At 35.0% G+C, this 23,204-nt stretch overlaps 1 protein-coding gene across 8 annotated transcripts in view; it reads left to right on the top strand.

Annotated features, from left to right (window-relative positions):
• The window catches only part of Dhc64C (dynein heavy chain, cytoplasmic), a 162,187-nt gene that overhangs the window by 17,777 nt on the left and 121,206 nt on the right, over nt 1–23,204 (top strand). For 4 of the 8 annotated variants that reach the window (XM_069838627.1, XM_069838658.1, XM_069838609.1 and 1 more), the window contains exons 9-15: nt 728–1,036; nt 2,356–2,491; nt 6,244–6,482; nt 6,557–6,691; nt 13,496–13,534; nt 17,250–17,321; nt 19,735–19,998. In XM_069838627.1, coding sequence (XP_069694728.1) covers nt 728–1,036; nt 2,356–2,491; nt 6,244–6,482; nt 6,557–6,691; nt 13,496–13,534; nt 17,250–17,321; nt 19,735–19,998 — 1,194 coding nt within the window. The remainder of the gene's footprint in view (nt 1–727; nt 1,037–2,355; nt 2,492–6,243; nt 6,483–6,556; nt 6,692–13,495; nt 13,535–17,249; nt 17,322–19,734; nt 19,999–23,204) is intronic. The other 4 variants (XM_069838938.1, XM_069838772.1, XM_069838723.1 and 1 more) reach the window with 1 other exon arrangement.

The raw sequence follows: 23,204 nt of genomic DNA, 5'->3' as shown, positions 1-23,204 counted from the left end.
CAAACCTCTGCCTAAATACAATGAAAATAAGTTTCACTCACCATTTTAGGCTACTTATACAAAGAAACTTTTCTCTTCTTTTCTTTCGAAAATATTTTCTGTAAACTTCAGTTAATATAATAGGTAATAGGTAATGAAAATTCAGTTAATATTAACTTGAGAAGATCCATCAGTTATATTTAACTGAAAGTTAAGACAAAATAACTGAAGTTAATATTTATATACAACCAAAAATTCTCAGTTAAGTATAATTGTGGATTAATTTTATGTCTTAAACCAAAGTTAATTTCTTGTAGTACAACTAGCCATAAGTGTAATAAATGCAGTTCCTCGTGGAAACTAAATCTGTTATCTGTTATATTTAACTGAAAGTTAAGACAAAATAACTGAAGTTAATATTTATATACAACCAAAAATTCTCAGTTAAGTATAATTGTGGATTAATTTTATGTCTTAAACCAAAGTTGATTTGATGTAGTACAACTAGCCATAAGTGTAATAAATGCAGTTCCTCGTGGAAACTAAATCTGTTATCTGTTATATTTAACTGAAAGTTAAGACAAAATAACTGAAGTTAATATTTATATACAACCAAAAATTCTCAGTTAAGTATAATTGTGGATTAATTTTATGTCTTAAACAAAAGTTAATTTCTTGTAGTACAACCAGCCATAAGTGTAATAAATGCAGTTCCTCGTGGAAACTAAATCTGTTATAATCTGTGCAGGAAGTGAACCTCGCATATGAAAATGTGAAGGAAGTGGACTGCCTGGACATCACTCGAGAAGGTTTGGAAGCCTGGGATGCAGCAGTAAGACGCTATGAGGAACGGATTGACCGTGTAGAGACAAGAATCACGGCGCATCTACGTGACCAGCTGGGCACTGCTAAAAATGCCAACGAGATGTTCCGAATCTTCTCTAGATTCAATGCCCTCTTTGTGAGGCCGCACATCCGAGGGGCCATTCGTGAATACCAGACACAGCTCATCCAGAGGGTGAAGGACGACATTGAGGCATTGCACGAGAAGTTCAAGGTATGTGTAGGAACAGATGATCTGAAATAATACCATTTTGTATTTATTTTCCGTAAAGTACAGTAAAACCTCGATAAGACGCGCCCGCTTATTATGCTATCCCGTGTAATACACTTTTTTTGTCCGGTCCCTGCACATTTCATATATAACGGCTTTATAAAATACCCCGTTTGTTGCGCTCAAGTCCTGCATAATATGCTGTTTTTTGTGGAATATTTTTGATGTAATTTTCAGCAATGTACTGTAACAGCAATGAAACATTGAACTCACTGGTGCCATTAACCTGAAAAGTATTGGAATTCGATTCTTTACCTGCACATTTAAACCTTCATACTTCATACCTTAGTATACCCCACCCTCTTGTTACGCTCTCTTATTCGACTCCTTAGATGCGCAGTTAAAGCCTACATACAGTTACAATACCTCACCCTCTTGCTAACCCTCTCTCTCAAACAACATTCTTCACTCGGCCATAATAAAATTCTGGAAATTTTTGCTGGTCAGTTTGTTGTCCTTTTGTGTATTGGAGTGTGTGAGAATGTGATTACAATGAATGTTAAACGAAAAGCCCTTTCTGTGCTTGAAAAATGGGAAATCTTACGAAAGTACGATGAGAACAGTACTATTACTCAGAAACAACTCTCAGATTCATTAGGAATCCCATTATCGACATTAAGAACGATAATAAAAAATCGCGACAATCACTACAGCTGCGACGTCGGGAGGATGTAATCGCAGAAACTGAAGTGTGGTAAACATGAGGACTTGGAGTACACGCATGTGGCAAACAACTATAAATGGCTTTTTTTTTCCCAAAAGAATTAAGTACAGTACATATCGTAAATGTCTTTAACATACAAATACAGTAATTACATAATGGAGTAATACTGTATTACCTTTCATGAATCATGTATTTCAATAAAGAAAAATGCTAATACATACTGTATATAAGTCAAAATTAGTATACCTGCCTAATACACAGTCCCGGTTAATACGCGTTTTACACCCGGTCCCTTGAAGAGCGTCTTTTCGTGATTTTACTGTATTCTGTTACATAATTCTTAAGGATAGGAGTCTGCAAATTTCTTGGAGAAATTTCACAGTGATAAACTTCATTAATCTTAATTCCATACAAGATGACTCTGCATATCAAAAATGCACTTGTATGAAGCCCTTCGTATTGGCTGCTGGACAGAGAACCTCTATATGGCTTCTAGAATGCGATGTTATTTAGTTCTCTCTGTTATGTATTTCGGAATCATATATAATGAAAGAAATATTAAATTTGTTTGGCATAACTGTGTGGTTTTCTGTCTCAGGTCCAATATCCTCAAAGCAAGTCCTGCAGGATGAGCATTGTTCGAGATTTACCACCGATATCTGGCTCCATTGTGTGGGCTAAGCAGATAGATCGCCAGCTAACAGCATACTTGAGAAGAGTGGAAGATGTGTTGGGTAAGTTTATTTAGTTTGGAGAAGATAGTTCGAATTGAAAACGTGCCAAAGGTGTGGGCTGGATTTTTAGGCATAGACCCCATGTAGTAGGTTTATCATCTTCATCTTCATGGTGAGCCTGATGATTTATTCTGCCTTAGAGAACATCCATCGAGCATCTTCTATGTCTTCCGACATTCCTATATCCTTTCAGTTTGTATTGCTGCACCTGATATTTGAGTCTTGTTTCTTTCATTCTTAAAATGTGTCTTTGCTAGTTCATATTGTTTTGAATCTTATTGTTTAAATTTAAACATTTTAAAATCCTGTCATGTATTTTCATTTTGTGCACACTCTGTATGGGTATATCTAGCAACTCCTTTATGGAATCTCATTTCGGCCATTTCTGTCTCTTTTTTTTTTTTCTTATTAAGGATTCAATTTTTTTCCCTATATTTTTTTTGTTAATTTCAGTATGGTATTCTTTCTAACTTCATTTCTCAGTGTACTCCTGTTATTCCACATATATTTTGAAACCTGTGTAACTTATTTCTTTAGATCTTTGTCATAATTAAACGAAACTTCGAATCCTAGATAATTAAAAAATATATCAACGTGTATAATTTTTTCTTAATGGTACTCATTTCTTATTGGAGTGATTAAATGGCAAGTTGTAGCCGATTTAAGTGAACACCATATTTTAACGTTTTGGTGGCTACTTCATTCACACACAACCCCCAGAATGTCTGGAGGACCACACCTGCTGTTGGTCGACGGGTCCACTGGACCTAGCTGGGAGATCTTGTTGATCACCAGCTTTTCCTCCTTAAGCCACTGGAGGACGATTTTAGTGCCATAGCAGGTCAGCACTAGGAACAGAAAAGTAGAAAGAGGAGGAAGGAAAGGGAAATGAACGCCTAGGCCTCGAATGCTCTAATGCCGTCAGGGTCGAAGAAAGTAAGAGTTCAGTCAGAGGACTGGATAGGAAAGGGTAAAGAGGGAATTAGGTATTGAATAGAGGAAAATTATACCAAATTCAGTCATTAACTCATCAAGCTGACCAGTGCAAATTTAGTTCAGCTTGTAAAATTATGCTTACTAACAGCTGCACCACAGGAAGGTAGGGATGGGATGTTGGGTATTTGTCCAGGTTGGTTCCTTAAAGCCTTCAATGGGAAGGATTAATAGCTCTCCCCCCTGTATCCGACAGATTCCCTTTTGCAGGGAAAAAATGGAACTCTCTGCATCAAAATCCACAGTTAATTCCCGATTTACCACGAAAATCGTCTGTAGCTGCATTTAGATTGGCAACAGGCCATGATTGTTTGGCCAAACACCTGCATAGAATTGGAATATATCAGTCCCCTAACTGCCCATTGTGCAACTCAAACCAAGAAATGGATTCGGAACACCTCAAAATCTGTGCTTCAGTGGCTGGCCATGATAATATCTTTGAAAAATATTGGAGTGCAAGAGGTCAAATGACTTTATTGTCAAACGCCTGGCATTAGAAAACAACAACATAATTTTTGTTTTTATAAATACACTGCTCAAAAGGCAAAGTCACTTCTTTAGCAATTCATGATCGTGAATTGAGTTGCGTAAAGAGACTTTTAATTTCATTTCGTAATTATTATGAGGAAGAAGAATTTTTTTTAAGTATTACTATTACAGTTTTCAGTTCAGTATTAATTGTACTAACCAATAAAGATGTGAATGTCTAAAGGAGTGATTAAATTAATCTTTTGAGTAGTGAATTTTGGATTGTACTGGATATTTATCTTAGATTTTTCTGAAAATATTTGATATATATATATATATATATATATATATATATATATATATATATATATATATATAATATATATTTTTTTTCATTATTTTCTGTAGAGATAAGTAGTAATTTGTAAATGTTTTTGAGAGTTGTCTAAAATTACTTGGTCACAGTAAACAAAACTGTTTCTGAAATTGTTTTGTTTTATTTAAAATGTCTTCTTAGCTCTCATTTTCCTTTCTGAAAGCTGCGTGCCTGTCTTACACCTAAATTCATCAGTTCCATTTTGGACCTTCTAAAATTTCCTTTATCTATACTGATGATCATGTTAAAGTACATAAATCTTATCATCTGAATAATTTAGTCCAGGTATTTCTTGTGTGTCATTAATTCCTTCAAGTGCTTTAACATAATCTACAAATAACATACTGTTTTCAGTTAGTATTTTCGATGTTTCTGGTTTATCTATTCTATTAGTGTACAATTTGAAGATGATCTTCCTTCACAAAAACCGTGCTGTTCTTTTTGTGATAGTATTCAGTCTTCTAATTACCAGTATTAATTTTGCAAATACTTTGTAAGTGATAAGATATGATTTGATTTATTGTCACTCAACCGTTCTGTCCTGCTGGTCCTTCACATTCCTGTATTCGGGCCAGCATTCCCATTCTTACACTACTTACATAAATTTTAAACTTAGTGGATGACTCATGCACTTATCTTCCTTTATTCAATGCCATGTCTTTTAGTATCCATTCTTTTACTAAAATTACTTCATCTATTTCGCACTTTATTCATCTGACACAATATATAGTTCTAAAACCTATCTAAAAACTAATTTCCCTATCCGTACTATTATGTTTACTATTTATTTCAGACTCTATTTTCACTATACATACTTTTCATTACCATTCCTATCTCTTGCTGGTTATACTCATATGACAAAAAATCTTTTTCCGTATTCTCTATCCCACCTAATACTATAGTCGTGTCGCTGTTATTTCCGGCGTGACTCCTCCTCTTTGCTTACGTCTTAGGAAGTGAAAGCTCTATAAAGTCTAAGTAGGTAGTATCGTTCGCCATTTTTGTTCTTTCGTTGCCGAGTTACCAGACGAGGAATCTATTTGCCGCACCATTAAACATTATCATGTCGTAGCCCCTTGATAATAAATCAAATGCACTGTAATTGAGCGGCAAATAACGTCCTCGTGTGCTCTCTGTGATCGCCAACGAAAGAGCTAAAATGACGGGCGATAATATTAAGTATTTATCGAGCCTTAGGAAGTTCATTACATCATCAGCAGCAAATCACAAGACGCACACGTTTAAATGTAGCCGACCTGCAATGTGATTGGCTGCCGGAAATAAGAGTGACGGGACTATATATTCCTTACTTTCCGAGTTCTTAGTCCTTACTGACATGTAACATGGTTAATTCTTACTTCTTGCTCACTTTGCTATTTACATCACTTCACTAATTAATTTATTGCCTTTACACTATATTCTTACACTTGCGCTTATCTTTTATTGTTCTAGACTGTGTCCTTCCATGTCCTTTCTTATCACTTCATCTATTTCGTACTTCACTCGTTCTGCACTATTTATCGCTCAAAACCTATTAAATCTAAATATAAATCCCTATCCTTCATACTACGTTTACTATTTCAGACTCAATTTTCACTACACCAATTATTCCAACTGTTCCAACCTTTCTTTCCTACTTCTTAGACCTCACTGGCATGTATCATGGTTACTTCCTATTCCTAGCTCACTTTACTTATCACTTCATTATTTCAATTATTGCCTTCTTGTCTGTAAACTTCTTCAAAAATTAGGATGTAGTAGATTTTACTGCATGTGGCAGAGGAACTGAATTATTGTAAAACACGAGAAATATATTTAATAAGAAAGCGTGTGTGAACTTGTTACCACTTTTTTCTTCTATAAAGTAAGTTATCACAAGTAAGGGACACTTAGAATTTACTTCCTTTTCAAACAGGTAAAGGCTGGGAGAATCATATTGAAGGACAAAAACTGAAGGCAGATGGAGACAGCTTTCGACTGAAGCTAAACACACAAGAGATATTTGATGATTGGGCTCGCAAGGTCCAGCAGCGCAACCTTGGAGTGACAGGACGCATCTTTGCCATCGAGAGCCAACGATCCCGCACTGGTCGTGGTAATGTGCTCAAGCTGAAAGTGAACTTCCTGCCAGAGATCATTACCCTCTCCAAAGAGGTGAGTATGTTTCTGTGAGAGTTATAATATATTTTCAGAATTAGTAGTTTGCTCACTGTCTGCATTGCTTTCAGGTGCGGAATTTGAAAAATCTTGGCTTCCGGGTTCCATTGGCCATTGTCAACAAGGCACATCAGGCCAACCAGCTATATCCGTTCGCTATTTCTCTTATAGAGAGCGTGAGGACGTACGAGAGAACCTTGGAAAAGGTAATGTTTTCACATATCTAATCCTGTTTGTATTTGTATTGGTGAATTCGTGTGTGGTAAGAGTATCTTTTGTTAGTTTGCAGTACAGTAAATTTACATCTTGTCGAAATCTCTGTGTTCAGTTACACAATGCTATGTTTACACAAATCCATGTTTCATGTTTATTCATCTTATGAAATTCGCACTTCCTTCTTTGGTTACATTTTTTTTAATATTACAATAAAGATCGAGATTGCTTATACTCGTATGTGTTCTTTTAACAGAGCTGTTGATTGATGTGAATTTAGTGAAAATTATTTTAATTTACTTTTTCTTAGATAACAAAGTTCTGATTTTTTTTTTGCCATCTATATACAGGGTGAACTGAAAGTAATGTCATTAATTTTAAGGTGTTATTTTTCGAAATATTTCAAGCAATGTTTAATACAGTTTTGCTCGTTTTTGCTTCGTTTTCGAGATAAAAATTATTTTATATGAAACATTTCATTACCATGGTGTGTGGATAAGCTTCAGGGTTTCTACCGCGTTGTCTTGGTGTTATTGGCTGACGTTTCAACTGCTGTGTTGTGGTCATCTTCAGAGCAGTTGTTGGATAAGGAAATAGTCTACGAGCTGGCAGACTATTTCCTTATCCAATGACTGCTCTGAAGATGGCCACAACACAGCGGTCGAAACGTCAGCCAATAACACCAAGACAACACAGTAGAAGCCCTGAAGCTTAACCACACACCATGTACACCAGCCGTGGAAGCATACGCGAACATTTCATTACCATGTTTTGGGAAAGCCATTGACTGAATTTCCAATATATGATGAGTGGATTTGAAAGAGCAGTGTATTATTATAATGAATGATTGAAAGAATTTCAGTTTTGTTCTTTAATTGTGCAGAAATTTCATCCGAGAAAATGTACCTTTTTGTTCTGCAAAGAAATTCTTCAGTGTTATGTTTGTTCGGATCAAATTTCTGCACATTTTAAGGACAAAACTAAAATTCTTTCAATCACTTATTTTCATAATTCACTGCTCTCTTAAATTGGCTGAGCATATTCGGAATTCAATCAATGGCTTTTCCAAAACACACTAGAAAGTATTTCATATAAAACAATTTTTATCTCGAAAACGAAGCAAAAACAAGCAAAATTGTATTAAACCTTTTTGTTTCAAATATCTCAAAGAATAACCCTCTGAAATTAATGTCATTACTTACGGTTCACCCTGTATATGTGAAGAGTACAGAGGAAAAACAATCGGCCACAATTCTACTAAGGATGGTGTCATCATCTAATTCAGTATATTACTGCAAAATTTATTGCTGTTCCTATCTGTGATGATAATTCTCCTTTACTTTCTCTTATAGTCATTCATCTGTTCATTTAACTATACATTTATATATTTATTATCCCGTATGCTTATTCACACATTCATTTAGCTATAGATCAATTAAATTATTTTTACGTACATTTATTTATCCATTTAATAATAAATTCATTAATCAGTTTTTTCCTATATTCATTCATTTCTTATTTAGCCATAAGTATATTTTTTTTCTGTACATTCATCTATTTATTTGGCCACAAATTCATTAATTAATTTATTTATTCATAAATTCATTAATGAATTAATGGCTAAATTAATACATTAATCTACTTATTTATTCGTAAATTCATTTATATGTTCATTTAGCCATAAATTCATTAATCTTCTTATTTATCCATGCATTCATTTTCACATCCATTTATCTTTTTTTTTTTTTGTGCCTTCTGTATGCATTATATACTATTATATTCATTAATGTATTTATTTATATGTATATATATATTTTTTTGTATTTATTTATTGTTATTTACATGTGTATTTATTTTATATTGAAGTGATTATTCTTTACTGATGTATGTATTGTATTGAGATACGTAAAGTATCTTGCCTATTTTAACCCATTTTGTAGAAGGTCCAGAAGTTCCACTGACCATGCCACTTTTCCACAGGATTTCTTTAAAAGCGTATCTCGGAAACAGAAAGGGATTTGTGTAAACATACATAAATTTACTGCTTCTCTCTTGTGCATTTAATGACTTCAGAAGTGTTAATTTTATCGTTATAAATAATTGGGAAATGTTTTATCTGTTATCTTATTGATATAATGTTAATAATTACTGGTTCAAGTTTTGTATGTAAGAACTGTTTGTGTGACTGTAGTGACCATAATTCTTAGTTATTGTGTTTGTGATTAGAAATCGCTCTTCGTGGTTTTGAAGGTAATTATTTTAATATTTCCGCATAAAATCTGGTTTTAGTTTTATTGGTGAATGTTTTTATCTTCAGCATTATAGCTAATTTCGTGGTAAGTCTTGACTCAGGTGAGAAGGGGTCAAATAATGTGATGCTACTATTGAACTTTCACAGACTGCATAATGCAACACAGAAGAGAGCAGTTACTGATAGTTTGTGTTATAGCTTTTTGGTTTCACTGGTTACAAAGATTAAAAACTCCACAACTTTGTAGTAAATTATTTAAGCAGTATCTTTGTTAGCCGTCTATCATGGCAGATAATCAATTTCCGTACTCATTTGATCTCAATTTCACGAGTTAGAACCAAATTAGGAACCGTGAATATTTAACACAACACAGACATGGAAATACTGCACATACAACCAAAAGTCGACCTGGTTGGTGAGTTGGTATAGTGCTGGCCTTCTATGCCTAAGGTTGCGGGTTCGATTCCGGGCCAGGTCGATGGCATTTAAGTGTGCTTAAATGCGACAGGCTCATGTCAGTAGATTTACTGGCATGTAAAAGAACTCGTGCGGGACAAAATTCTGGCACATCCGGCGACGCTGATATAACCTCTGTAGTTGCGAGCGTCGTTAAATAAAACATAACATTTAACATTTCCAACCAAAAAGCCAGAAACTAAACACACTAGAACAATATGAAATATACAGACACACGAAAACACAACCCAACGCTTTTCTCAACACACAACTCAACTTCAAAACACATACACTCTTTGACACTACACTACAAAACGCACACACACAGGAAACAAGAGGTGCGAAAGACCAACAACGATCAGTTCCGAAGATGACCGAAAAATAGGTAGAAACATGTTAACAAGGTACGTTAAGAATATTTAACAAAAGAAATTTATTATCATACAAATTCCGAAGTGATACAGTGTTAAAAGTTGTATAATCAAGATATATATTTAATTTGTGTTGAAAATCCTTAGCATAACTCCTTTAGAAAGGAAAGTGAAGTGAGGAGCCGTATTTGGTATATTTACGATCCTTTACTGAATAAGAGGACTCTTGGAAAAGTTCATCAACAAGTTAGCATATTTATTTCTTGCGCACATAGTTTCCTGCTTTGCAACAGATGTCTGCAAATCAGTGTCTAATAAGACGAACCAGACCTTGTGATGAATAAAATGGGAAGCAAAGTACTAAATCCAGGCCACAGGGTATTGAAGTACATTTAGGGAAAGATTAATATTTCATTGTAAATTTTCTCTCTTCACGCAACTTCACTTGCGCATTTTTCCAATTTAGCTGATTATTTCTCAATTGAGATTGTAGCCTGGTTCATTTGACACCACTGTGAACGCATTCTATAATTTCATACTCTTGAGTTACACTGTCTTGGCTGCCGCACAACCTGCCAATTCGTGAAATTTCCCTACTCACACATAATTATACTGGATGTTCATTTCAAAGTGTGTCATGACGTCACTGTTGTTGAGTCACCGATTTGAAGCGAGTTTCAGCTTATATGTCAGAGAAGTTGCCTATTATTCAAGGCATTCAATCTGAACTTGAGAACGTGTACGGTATAACTTTAATGTCGTAGCAACAGATGGCGGTCTGTACGGTCTCTGTGCTACCAAAACCTCTTTCGAACTGTGTTTTGCGCTGGCAAGTCGTCCACAACACAAATCAAATGCTCCGTGTCCATGTTGACCGTCGAAGTTAATGTCAACAAATACATAAGTAATCGTCTTAACCCTCTCCCCATATCCCGACAGTACGTGTTTCCAAACAGTTCACATTCCTGCCACTACCGGCGTTACCGTACATATCGGTAAGTACTCTTCAGAATGAATGCCGTACTTGCTAGGCAACTTCTCTGGCTCATAGGTACTACGCCTCTGCGGAAGTGTAGGAAGATTGAATTCTCTAGGCTCATCAGCTAGCCACATGACAGCATACAGCGAGCCATGACACACTTTGAATTGAACACCCAGTAGTCAGGTGACGTCACCCACTCTAATTCAAGATCTCTTTGGATACATTGATCTTTCGCCAGTCGATTGGCGTTTATTTCATTGGAAGATGTCGTGTACAGTTTAGAAATTACAGTTGCTACAAAACTGGTCTGAAAATGTCAGTTGGCTTTCTGGGATGGCATCCTAGTAATAGTCGGGTCTTGTAGATATATTCACGTCAACAAATATGATGCCACTATGCGATAAGTAATATGATCACAAAGGAAACCTTCTCTTAGAATTTTTCGGTATTAAATCAGCACAACAGATTCTCCATGCCTCTTCAATATCTGCATCCTTTGGGACGTCAACTAATGCTTCTACCATCATCAGATTTTCATAAAACTATTCAATCAAATATATTCAAATTTAACTGCCTGAATAAACAACATTGAAACAAGAGAAGCTACATAGTGCATAGCAATAACATGCAAATATTTCTTATAGCAATAATTTTTACTAACAAAGGAAATTGATACTTATTATTATGATAATTAGTTTAATAATTTAAATGACGATCGTTTAGAAATTAGTATGCAATACACGTGTGTTAAGTACATTAACAGAATCTCGGAAATAGAAAAAATTTGGCTTCGTCTCGTTTTTTCAAACTTTTTCTTAATTCTGTAATAATGCACTTACCACACTTGTATCACAGTACTGTTTAAGCAGTATTCTTCTGGAGAATTGTGCAGTCTGTGAATATTTACTTGGATTATGATTAGGGCTTCCTGTGAAGAGATGACTCTGATTATTCATGCAGACTTTAATAATATATCCATGAAAGTCTGGAATTTCTATAAAAGAGCAATAAAAGTGACCCACCTGATTTGTGGTTTGCCTACTGACACAGTTACAGTTTAACTAACTCACAACGTTCTGAATGAGGGAGAAAGAAATGATCGATAATTCAGAAGAGAAACAGTTTCGACGTTCTCAATTGCTACTTAAATATAAAGAAAACTAACAGCGTTTCAAAGATTGGTTCTGTCTTCGTCTTCAGTTGAACGAGAAAGACGTAAGAAGGGCATTCTTTCTTGCAGTTGATCCAGTAAGTAGTATACCTTTCTCATCCATTTTTTTCTTTTTCAGCTGAAAACGAAGATAGAACAAATCTATGAAATGCTGTAAAATATTACTCATCTACAGTAGAAAAAGTTCATTCTGCTTTTCTTTTGACATAACATATGCCTATACTCGTATTTTGCTTTTTAAAATGTTCGGTTTTAATGCATTTCTTTTATTGTACTCTGAAACTACAGTAGAACCCCAATTATCCATCACTATATTAATCAATTGGTGGATTATCCATCTTTTTTCTTCTGGAGAAATATATGAAGTATGTTACTGCACATTGTATTAGCACGTTATTATTTTTTTTTTTGTATGTTATTACAAGACTTTTTCCTTACACAGTATGGTCTACTGTTCGAATTCTCGTACTATATAACATCTTTATAAAATGTCTTCAACAGGTGTCAAAAGAAATCTTGTTGTGCTAAGTGTAAAAAAATGTAATTAATTGAATGGTTTGGAAAAAGAGAAACTGTGGGTCATCTCGCATCAGAATACGAGATTGTAGTGTATAAAGTACATTTAAATCTATAACACGAGACATCCACTACTCATATATTTCCACAAACAGCCATTACAAGAAGTTTCCTTGGCCCTTAAAAACTCATCGTTGACAACTAGACTTAAATTAGTCAACTTCTGATCCACTATCTAGCGTGTTAAATACAAGTCTATGGAGGAAATTACGGAAGTGTTATTTACGAAAATCTTTCATGGTACGGATTATCCGAATTTCTCGATTAACCGTTTAGCCTATCCCCTTCATTACCACAGATAATAGAGGTTCTACTGTATGCAGAACATAGCAACATAAATTCTGGGAATAGTTTTTCTTATGCTTCATAAATTTGTCCTAACTTTAATAAAATTGTATAAATATTTACTTAGTAAAATTCTGTGAACTTGCTTTTTAAATCATGTTGTCCACATCTGTGGAGTAACGGTTAGCGCGTCTGGCCGCGAAACCAGGTGGGCCCAGGTTCGATTCCCGGTCGGGGCAAGGTACCTGGTTGAGGTTTTTTTCCGGGGTTTTCCCTCAACTCAATATGAGCAAATGCTAGGTAACTTTCGGTGCTGGACCCCGGACTCATTTCACCGGCATTATCACCTTCAACTCATTCAGACGCTAAATAATCTAAGATGTTGATAAAGCGTCGTAAAATAACCTACTAAAGATAAATCATGTTCTCTTGAAATTCAGGAAGTTGCTTTTATTGTACTTACACAGTGCTTAAAATAGCGACAATTGTGTGTTGGACAGAATAAAAGACAACGTGTAAATCTGTTGGTGAACTCATTGTACGTTTTGAGTTTGTTTTTTGCCTTTAAGCAGTGTTGCATTGATCCTTCTACACAAGTAACACAACAGTGTGTCCTTATGCTTTTATAGTCGTTTATGTGTTTGTGATTGTGTTGGGAACCAATTTAATGTGTTTTTGTTTTTTCTGGTTCCCTACAACAACTAGCTCACGAACCGGAGCTCCCCAAATAGTCCATCATTCAAGGTAGAATGCAAGTGGATTGTGGACTGCTAATTGTCTGATTCTCTATGTATTTACTAACCTATCTGCTCAGGGAGTTGAGAAATGTGTATGCAACCCTCATAGCTTGTGGCAGCTTCAGAATTTGCCTTCTCTGTAAGGCTACACCTGTTACGAATTGAGATGTAGACCCCCTTGGTCTGTTGTAGTCACCTTTCTGATCTGTGGCTGAAGACTAACAAAATTCTTTTGATCAGATGAGGCTGGTGGAAGCAAAAATATGTACGGTACACACTAAGATTTAATATTAGTGTTTTCTCTCTGAAGGAATCAGTGCTTTAAGTTTCTTTAACTTTAGATCCAAGTGGAATTCCGTTTTACCTATTGTAGTAAATCATATGCTATATAAGTAATAAATATACTTTAGATTGCAACAAGAAAATATAACAATCTATTGCATACAACACATTTGAATCTACAGCAGTCCAAATCTCCTGACATTTTACGAGAGCCAATAAAGTGCAAGCACAATGTTGTCAAATCTACAGATCGGGTGATGCGTGTTCCACTGAACTCACCTGGTGGGAGGGATAAGCAACTGGTTGAAAACAGGATCCGTTCCAAATAACAAAACAGTGTAATGGAGTAATAAACAATATATTCATATAATAATGTAACTTTAATACAAAGCAATAATGTAATTTTATTCTCACAACAGTAATCACTTTCTACAATTTAATTTAAACACTGCCGTCAACAATGGGATTTCCACTCCACACAGCAACACAGTATTCGTTATTGCACTCCACAGACGACAATGACAATTCACTTGGATTATTGAGAACAACAATGTACTGCTAATCTCAACTAATATTCACAAAGCACTATTTACAACACAAAACTGTCAGTTCTCAGTTCACAGTTCGTTTGCCTTGGCTAGTTCTTCTATAGTCCCGTCGCTCTAATTTCCGGCAGCCAATCGCGTTGCAGGTCGCCTACATTTAAACGTGTGCTCGATAAATACTTAATATAATCGCCCACCATTTTAACTCTTTTTTTGGCGTTCGCAGAAAACACACGAAGACGTTATTTGCCGCTCAACTATTTGCTGAATTACATTGCGTTTGATTTATCATAGGAGCTACGACATGATAATGTTTAACGGTGCGGAAAATAGATTCCTCGTATGGTAGCTCGGCAATGTGAGAACAAAAATGGCGAACGATACTACCTACCTAGACTTCATAGAGCCTTTACTTTCTAAGACGTAAGCAAAGGGGCGGAGTCACACCGGAAATAACAGCGTCGGGACTATAGCTCAGTCACTCAAGTTCACAGAAAGTCGAACCCAGGACTTGTAGAGTCAGTTCACTGAACTTCGAACTCAGGTCCCCCAACTGCGGTCCACTGCACTCGAACTCAGGACTTCCGGCGACAGTCCACTGGCCAGGATGCTCCCACAGTTACGGACACACTCAAGTCGAACTCCGGTCTCGAAGCTGGCTTCACTGCTACATTGACTGGCTTGCTGTCCAAAAACTAGCAATGACTGCAACAACAACTGCTCAGCTCACTTGTGTCTCCTATTTATAACTAAACCATAGTTTCCAGAGAGTACGATTTCGCGATCAATCTACAGATGCCAAGAAGATGGCGCCTATCTAGACTTCTCTGGATTTCTCCCCTCAGTCACCAGCTGCTTTACTTCCCCCTCTCCCTTCGTCACATCCGTGCCGACTCCTTGTGCCCCCTTTCTTCTGCTGGACGCGCAGGAAGTTCCCCAAAGCGCCGAGAATATACGGTCTACCGTCATAATAATAATGTATTAAAGGAGCATACCGTAAAAGTGATGTTTGCAATTCCAGGGGAAAAAGCCAATGGTGTGTTTTTTTGAAGTCATTTAAATTCTTATTAACATAACTCTCTAAAAGTGGTTTCACTACCTGTTTGTGACTTCTGTAATTAAGTTTATTCCGGAAAATATTCAAAAAGCTGTTGTTTAAAATTGAGAAAATGTAATTGCATGTCCACAAAAGCAAACTTAATATTTGACTGTCATATATAGTTAAATTTTCCTTGAGTTATTTAATACACTAGAATGAATAAATGAATAAAATTAATTTTTGTTAAGTAATGTTGACCAACAATCAAGTTTCTTTATAAATCTGGCAACACTAGTTATAGAGAGAATGTTATAAATTGTTTACAGTTATAATTATCTTGTATTTTTAAAGGTAGATATTTATCCTACACCTGTACCTCTTACCTTCATATATAAAATTATGTATACAAATATATTATGTGGTCATTAATTGTTTTACACTCGCCTATATAAAAAAATCCAATATAGTGGCAACAGAGATCTCTGTTGTATATATTGTGGTATAGGTTATATCTTATTTGTGAATGACACTATTAAATATTTAATTACAAATTCCACCAGCCTCAGTCAGGTGAGTTGGATGCTGTATCTTCTAGGTTTCATAATTTCTTCTTTATTTTGTATCTGCCCTCGTCTGTATGTAATGACTGTTGCTTCAAAGTAGCCATAAAACGTAATGAAATAGGAGCAGCTTCTTGAGTGTAGCCAAAAAAATGGTAATGTTTTAGTACATGATTTAGGAAAATACAAATTTATAATGTTACGAATGCTGATATATTAACTTATAAAATGATAAATATAAGCATTTAATTTACAGTGGTTTCTTTCTGTGTGAAATACCTGTAAAATAATTTTAGTTTCATTTTTTTAATATTTGTCTTTGAAAGATACATATTGACTACACTCCATTTCATTGCTTTGCTGTCTTTTAAGAAGGCTGGTACTTTTGGTTTCTATGCAGCACTGCAGAAATTCATTTTGCGAAAAATTTGGCATTAGTAAAACAGATCACACTCAAGCTATGAGTGTACCGGTACTCTTTCTTATGAGCCAGTTAAAATTTGTTTATAATTTCAGCAGTTCTGCTCTTACAGATTACTCTGCATGGTTTCATTAAGATAAATACATATTAAATTCTGTGAAATTAATAAATAATATTACTTATTTTAATGTAACAGTATCTTTCCTAATAGTCTGATTGTAGATTTAATTCACAGTAGAGATGAGATAATACTTTTAGTAGATAATTCTGGATGTCTAAAGGTAAAGCTAGCTCGTGTTTTTAATGTTAGATGTTCCATTCAGCCCAAAGAGTATCAGTCCTCTAAAATCTCTGCTTGCTAATGGTGCATCATAAAACTGCATGCACATGAAAGCAAAATCGCTGCTGTTTGTAACATTGTTTTTATGGCTACTTAATAATGTAATGGAGATGGTATGGATAGACAGTTTTAATGAAAAGAATATCCTCAATGTTAATGTATTACAACACACGACTACAAGGTTAGGGATTGCTGCTACTATGTGTACTCCGGTGTACCTTGAAAAATTGTGTGGATTCTTGTATCATGTCATCTCCATTCGGTGTAGTTCCCCTCTGAACAATGAGTCAGAATGTGATGAAATCTCTGCACATCCATGTCGGCTTCCTCTGTTTCATGTTTTCATTTTATGCTTCTGTTATTCATACACTCTTATCCAGCTTCTGTGGTGAAGAAGGCATGTTAAATTGGTGTGAAAGCATCATATGAACTTTTACTTGTGTTGAAGAAAATTATTGGCGATACACTTTTTGCAAGTAAAAGTTCAGATTTTCAAACACGGTATGAGTTGGTGATTTATGACATTGATTTTCAGATTGAAGACAAAGCCAGTATCATTCCTCTTGTTGCTGGGATGCGAAGAGAAGTTCAGATGCTCGTTGCAGAGGTAAGCAGTAAAATTCTGACACGATAGATTTTGAAGTTAGTGCAGGCAGACATTCTCTTAGTAATAGTCGGAAAGTTGTTGTTGTTATCTAATGCCGGGCTTTGGCAACGAAGCCATTAGCGTTCTTGCTCTCCAATATTTCTCTGTGGTGGATCCATCAGGTAGAACTTCACAGGTTATGAGATGATCTTCAGTCATTTCTTCTTCTTTGTTGCATAGAGGGCAATTTGGATTTGTGTAAATTCCTATTTTATTCAAGTGTTTGGCCAAATAATCGTGTTCTGTAAGCAGTCTGAATTTCGCTACTGAAGATTTACGTGGGATTTCTGGAATAATTTCTGTTTTTTTTTTTTTTTAAATGCTCCATTTTTTATCTTTGGCTTTGGTACATAGTGCTTGGTTTTGCTTGATTTTATATTTATTTTTAATTAGTCTTTTGATGGATGTAAAAGGTAGGCTTGTATTTGTATTCTGAATTAAATTGGATCCTTTTTTGGCAAGAAAGTCAGTAGTTTCATTTCCAGCAATTCCGCAATGTGCAGGTATCCATTGCAATTGAATTCTTTTCTGTAGTTTTTGAAGTTGTTGGATCATTTTGTGACATTCTTGAATTTGGATTGACATCATTTTATATGAATTTATTGCATATAATGCTGCTTTAGAATCAGAGAGAATGACAGCATTTTGAAATGTATCTATTCTGTATAGTAGGTGTTGGAGTGAGATATGAATAGCCATTATTTCCGCATCAAAATTTGTTGTATGATGTCCTGCTGGTTGATAAAATGAGAATAATGCACACGTAATTCCTGATCCTGTTAGGAGAGTTAGGTTGTGTGTCTATGCTGAAGTGTCTATTGGCATCAGACTAACACAGATGTAAGTCAGTTGTCATTGTTTAGTAAGCTTAATGTGTAGAGTTACTGTTGCCCTAGAAATTGAATGTAATATTCAACCAATCAGACACTATATATTACAAAAGGATCTAAAACCACATTTAAAATTGCAAGCCTTATCCAGATCTCAGATGTTCTTCAAACTGTCAGATGATATCCTGTGTAACTTCTATAAAATAAAAAAAGAAGAAATACCCATCTATATCACAGACACACTCATTGCTAAAACTCCAGTTGTGAACGAAATTCCTCCATGGAAATGGGTGATTCCAGAACATAGCATACAAATTCCAGGAAATCTTTCCAAAAATGATCCTCCATACAGTCTTAAGTTAGATGCCATGGAACTACTCTGCAGCACATATAAGGATCACCTTCAAATTGATACAGATGGGTCTCTAAATCCTAATAATGGGACATCAGGAGCAGGGTATTACATTCCAAAATATCAAGAAAGTTATTTCATACCATGTTCATCCTCCTCCAGTCTTGACACTGAATTGCTAGCTATTGATGCTGCTCTTCAGTGTGTTACTCAAATTTCTGAAAAATCTATTTGCATACTTACTGACTCTAAGGGGACTATATTTAATATAATTAAATATGTACCAAACATATATGTTGTTGTTGTCTAATGCCAGGTGTTTGACAATAAAGTCATTTGACCTCTTGCACTCCAATATTTTTCAAAGATATTATCATGACTAGCCACTGAAGCACAGATTTTGAGGACCAAACCTATATGCACATAGAATTATTCCACTTCAGAAACAACTAAGTAAACTAAAAGAACTCCAAAAGGAAATAACATTTCAATGTGGTATACCTGGAAACGAGAAAGTCGATAATATTGCAAAACAGGCAACATATTTGCAACCAAGACCTCTTTAAGTGATATCTCTATCCAGTGCTTTTGCTTCAGTAAAATCTCATTTTACAAACCTATGGATCAACAATTGGCTCTCTGCTGACAAAGGAAAAATTTTACAGTCTGTACAAAAGAAACCAAATGACCTGGAAATGTACAAAAACTTGCCCAGATATGTTCAAACTTTTTAACAAGAGCCAGAATAGGTCACATTGTCACTCAATTGTACCTACACCGATTTCACATTTCTGATAATCCTACTTGTCTGTGGCGTAATACTGATGATGAAGATCCGGAACACATTCTTTTATACTGTCCATCCATAAATCACAAAAGAACTAAATTAAACTCATCAATACTGGTTGCAGAAGACACAGCCCTGCAGTATATATTGACTACACCCCAACTCTGGCTACTAGCAAGAGGCATCTATAATGAACACCGATCAAAATACCCCTCATTTCTCGTGAAAAACAACAACTGAATAGACTACAGTGGACTATAGTGGACTTTGTTGTCAGCAAACAGCTGGATACATTAAGAAGATTGATTGATTATGGCTTATTCGTGAGGATATGCTAAAATTTGTGCACTTTGTTTGCAGTAGATTTAAAAATGTGTATATTAATGAATTGTGTGTGTTGTACAGGGAATTGCATTGGTGTGGGAGAGTTATAAGTTAGACCCGTACGTCCAGCGATTGGCAGAAGTTGTATTCAGCTTCCAAGAGAAAGTTGAAGACCTCCTGGTTGTAGAGGAACAACTTGATGTAGATGTCCGCTCTATCGAGACCTGCCCTTACTCTGCCAATACATTTGCTGACATTCTGGGTAAAATCCAACATGCTGTTGATGACCTCAGTCTGCGACAGTATTCCAATCTCCACATCTGGGTCACTCGTCTGGACGAAGAGGTAAATGCTCTTTTGTGTTGTATATGATTCTACTCCACAGCAGAGAGTAATGTGTTACATTTTCATTGGAAAGTAAAATAGGAATTCATTAACTAATTTTATGAAAGTGTATCGGTCTTTCTGACAAAATAGGTGTTACATTTTGTTTGCTATCATACTGTAGTTTTAAACAATTTTTTAAAAGTTACTGTGATAGTTTTCTAAATGTCAAATGTTATCCTGTTTTATTTTGCCACTTCCTTAAGGTACTCGTTCATGGTGCAACTTAAATTGCATGCAGCTTTTAATTGTGCAACTATAGTTGCGCATTGTGTTTACACATAGGTCATTTAATAACTCAGAATTCTTAATATTCTTTGTCGTTCAAATTTTTTCCTTTGTGAACTGTAGATTTCGTGAATTTGTTGTTCACTATGTTCTGGTGACTTATTAATCTCAAAGTCCACACCTGTGGAGTAACGGCTAGCGTGTCTGGCCGCGAAACCAGGTGGCCCGGGTTCGATTCCTGGGTGAAGCAAGTTACCTGGTTGAGGTTTTCCCTCAACCCAATATGAGCAAATGCTGGGTAACTTTCGGTGCTGGACCCCGGACTCATTTCACCGGCATTATCACCATCTCATTTGGACGCTAAATAACCTAAGCTGTTGATAAAGCGTCGTAAAACAACCTACTAAAAAAAATAATCTCAAGTTCAATTTTGTTAAAATACCATTTTCCATCTTTCAACAGAAATGAGTCGAATCACACTGGGTATACAGTATCATATCGGAAATGCAGGAAATAAAGAGATAAGATGTGCAGTAATTTGATCTCTGCAGTAACCAATAAGAAACAAGCAAAGAGCTTACATTAGAAGATATGCTGTACTTACAATACAAATTTCAAAACTTTTGTTCGTACAAAATTTAATTTAGAACGCATGGTTATTAGACTTTTTTTTTCTTCTTGTTTTTATGAATACTACCACCTCTCAAAATATTGAATGTTTTTTTTTTTTTTAATGTGGAAACTACGTTGAACTTCTCCTATGATGTTGATAAACAAGTACTCATATCTCGGAAGATAATTAATTTTAGGATCCATGTTTATTCGACTTTGTTTTCTTGTTTTGATCAATACTACCGCCTGTCAAAATATTGATCTTTTTAAGCTCTGTGTATTCATTCATTCATTCTTTTTGCCAGAGGACAGATCTTTCACTGCAAACCCAGCATTGTCCAATCTTCTCCCTTATCTGCCTTCCTCTTAGTCTCCGCATACGATCCGTATATCATAATATTGTGTATCATTTAATGTCTTCTTCTACCCTGAACTTTTCCCCCATTCACCATTCCTTCCAGTGCATCCTTCAGTAGGCAGATTCTTCTCAGCCAGTGACCCAATCAATTCCTGATCAGTTTCAGCATCATTCTTTCTTCACCCACTCTTTCCAACAGAGCTTCATTTCTTATTTTCTCTGTCCACTTCACATGCTCCATTCTTCTCCATATCCACATTTCAAATGCTTCTAATCGTTTCTCTTCACTTTGTCGTAATGTCCGTGCTTCTGCCCCATACAATGCCACACTCCACACAATGCACTTTACTAGTCTTTTCCTTAGTTCTTTTTTCCAGAGGTCTGCAGAAAATGCCTCTTTTCTATTAAAAGCTTCCTTTGTCATTGCAGCACATTATTATTTAATGTACAGACCCAGACTGAGCATGCGCAGTTTGTTATAACTGGAACTTGGAAAATTCAGGTGACCCAAATTTTGTTTCTAGGTCTGTACACCCCAAGTATTTGAAGCTGTTCACTTGTTGTACTGCCTATTTCTAATTCTCACATTTGTCTTCTTTTTCTTTAAGGGGTTAGGTACAGCTTACAGCAGTAAACTTTTTTAAATATTCAACATTTTTTTCCTCCATTACTGTATCTTGTACAATAATGAAAATTTGTCTGTCTAAAACACTGTCCTTGTGCTATATGAAAAAAATATTTTTACAATTAAAAAAAATTATTTACCTTTTTTTTTATTTTATTTTTTTTTAAATTCAGTTCACTGTGCAGTGATAAAGCTTTTCTCACATAACTCAAAAACTATCCAACATTCTGTGATGAAATTTTTTCTATATATTCATGCATGTCATATCTACAATATGATGCAAGATCACTTCTATACCTTTATAGATTGATAAAAAAATTCATTTAAAAAAATGGTCAAATATCAGTATTTTCTTCTAACACAAAATAAAAAATAATATGTATTAAGTAATGTTGTTGAAAGAGCATGGTATTATACAAATGAGTTTCAGCAATAAAATAAAAGAGAGAGAACATGAAAAAGTTAACAAGTTTGAGTAATGAGGGAAATGCTTCATCACTGCACAGTGAACTGCCATCATTTTGAATTTTGAAAAAAATTTATAAACATTTTTTTTTTAATCGCAGAAATATTTTTTTTCATATAGCAAAAGGACAGTGTTTTACACATACCAATTTTCATTATTGTACAAGATACAGTAATGCAGAAAAAAAAAATGTGGAATTTTTTTTCCAAAAATTTTACTGCTGTAAACTGTACCTAACCCCTTAACCGTAGTCTTCATCTAGTTTGCATTTATCTTCATCCCATATTGCTCACAACTGTCATTTAGCTCCAATAGTGTATCTCTTAGTATCATCTCCTCTTTTGTTAACAACGCCATATCATCAGCAAATCTTATACACTTTATTCTTCTTCTTCTTCCTTCTGTTTTCAGAATATGAGAGGGGTGATAGCAGAAGGAAGAAGTTTTTTTTTTATGTCCTCTATTTTTCTTCTTAATTTCTCATTTTTTAATTTGTTTGAATTTTGAACATGTGTTTTAAATAAAATCACTTCTGCTTATTACATGTATTCAGCTGTAGAGTTTTTTAACATTTTGTTTTTAGCAAACAAGATATATGTAGGACTTATTGCTTTAAGGGGACACTCAATTATATTTTGGAACTTTTTTTCCTATTTGACCAATCTTTTTCAAATTTGGAGAAAAAGTTTAATATACACATGGAAAGTAACATGCAAAATCTCAGCTCATTAGATCCAATATTTTCAAAATAAAAAATATTTCAATTTTTAATCAATCATTAATTGAAATATCACTTTTAATTATCATTTTTTATTTTTTGGCTTTGTGCATTTGACTGTGACTTCTCAGTGAATAGGGGAAGAATTCTGCGTATTGAT

Source organism: Periplaneta americana, chromosome 1 (genome assembly GCF_040183065.1).
Source record: "Periplaneta americana isolate PAMFEO1 chromosome 1, P.americana_PAMFEO1_priV1, whole genome shotgun sequence".
NCBI lineage: Eukaryota > Metazoa > Arthropoda > Insecta > Blattodea > Blattidae > Periplaneta > Periplaneta americana.
Note: the sequence above shows the minus strand (reverse complement) of the source record. Positions and strands in the feature narration are given on the sequence as shown.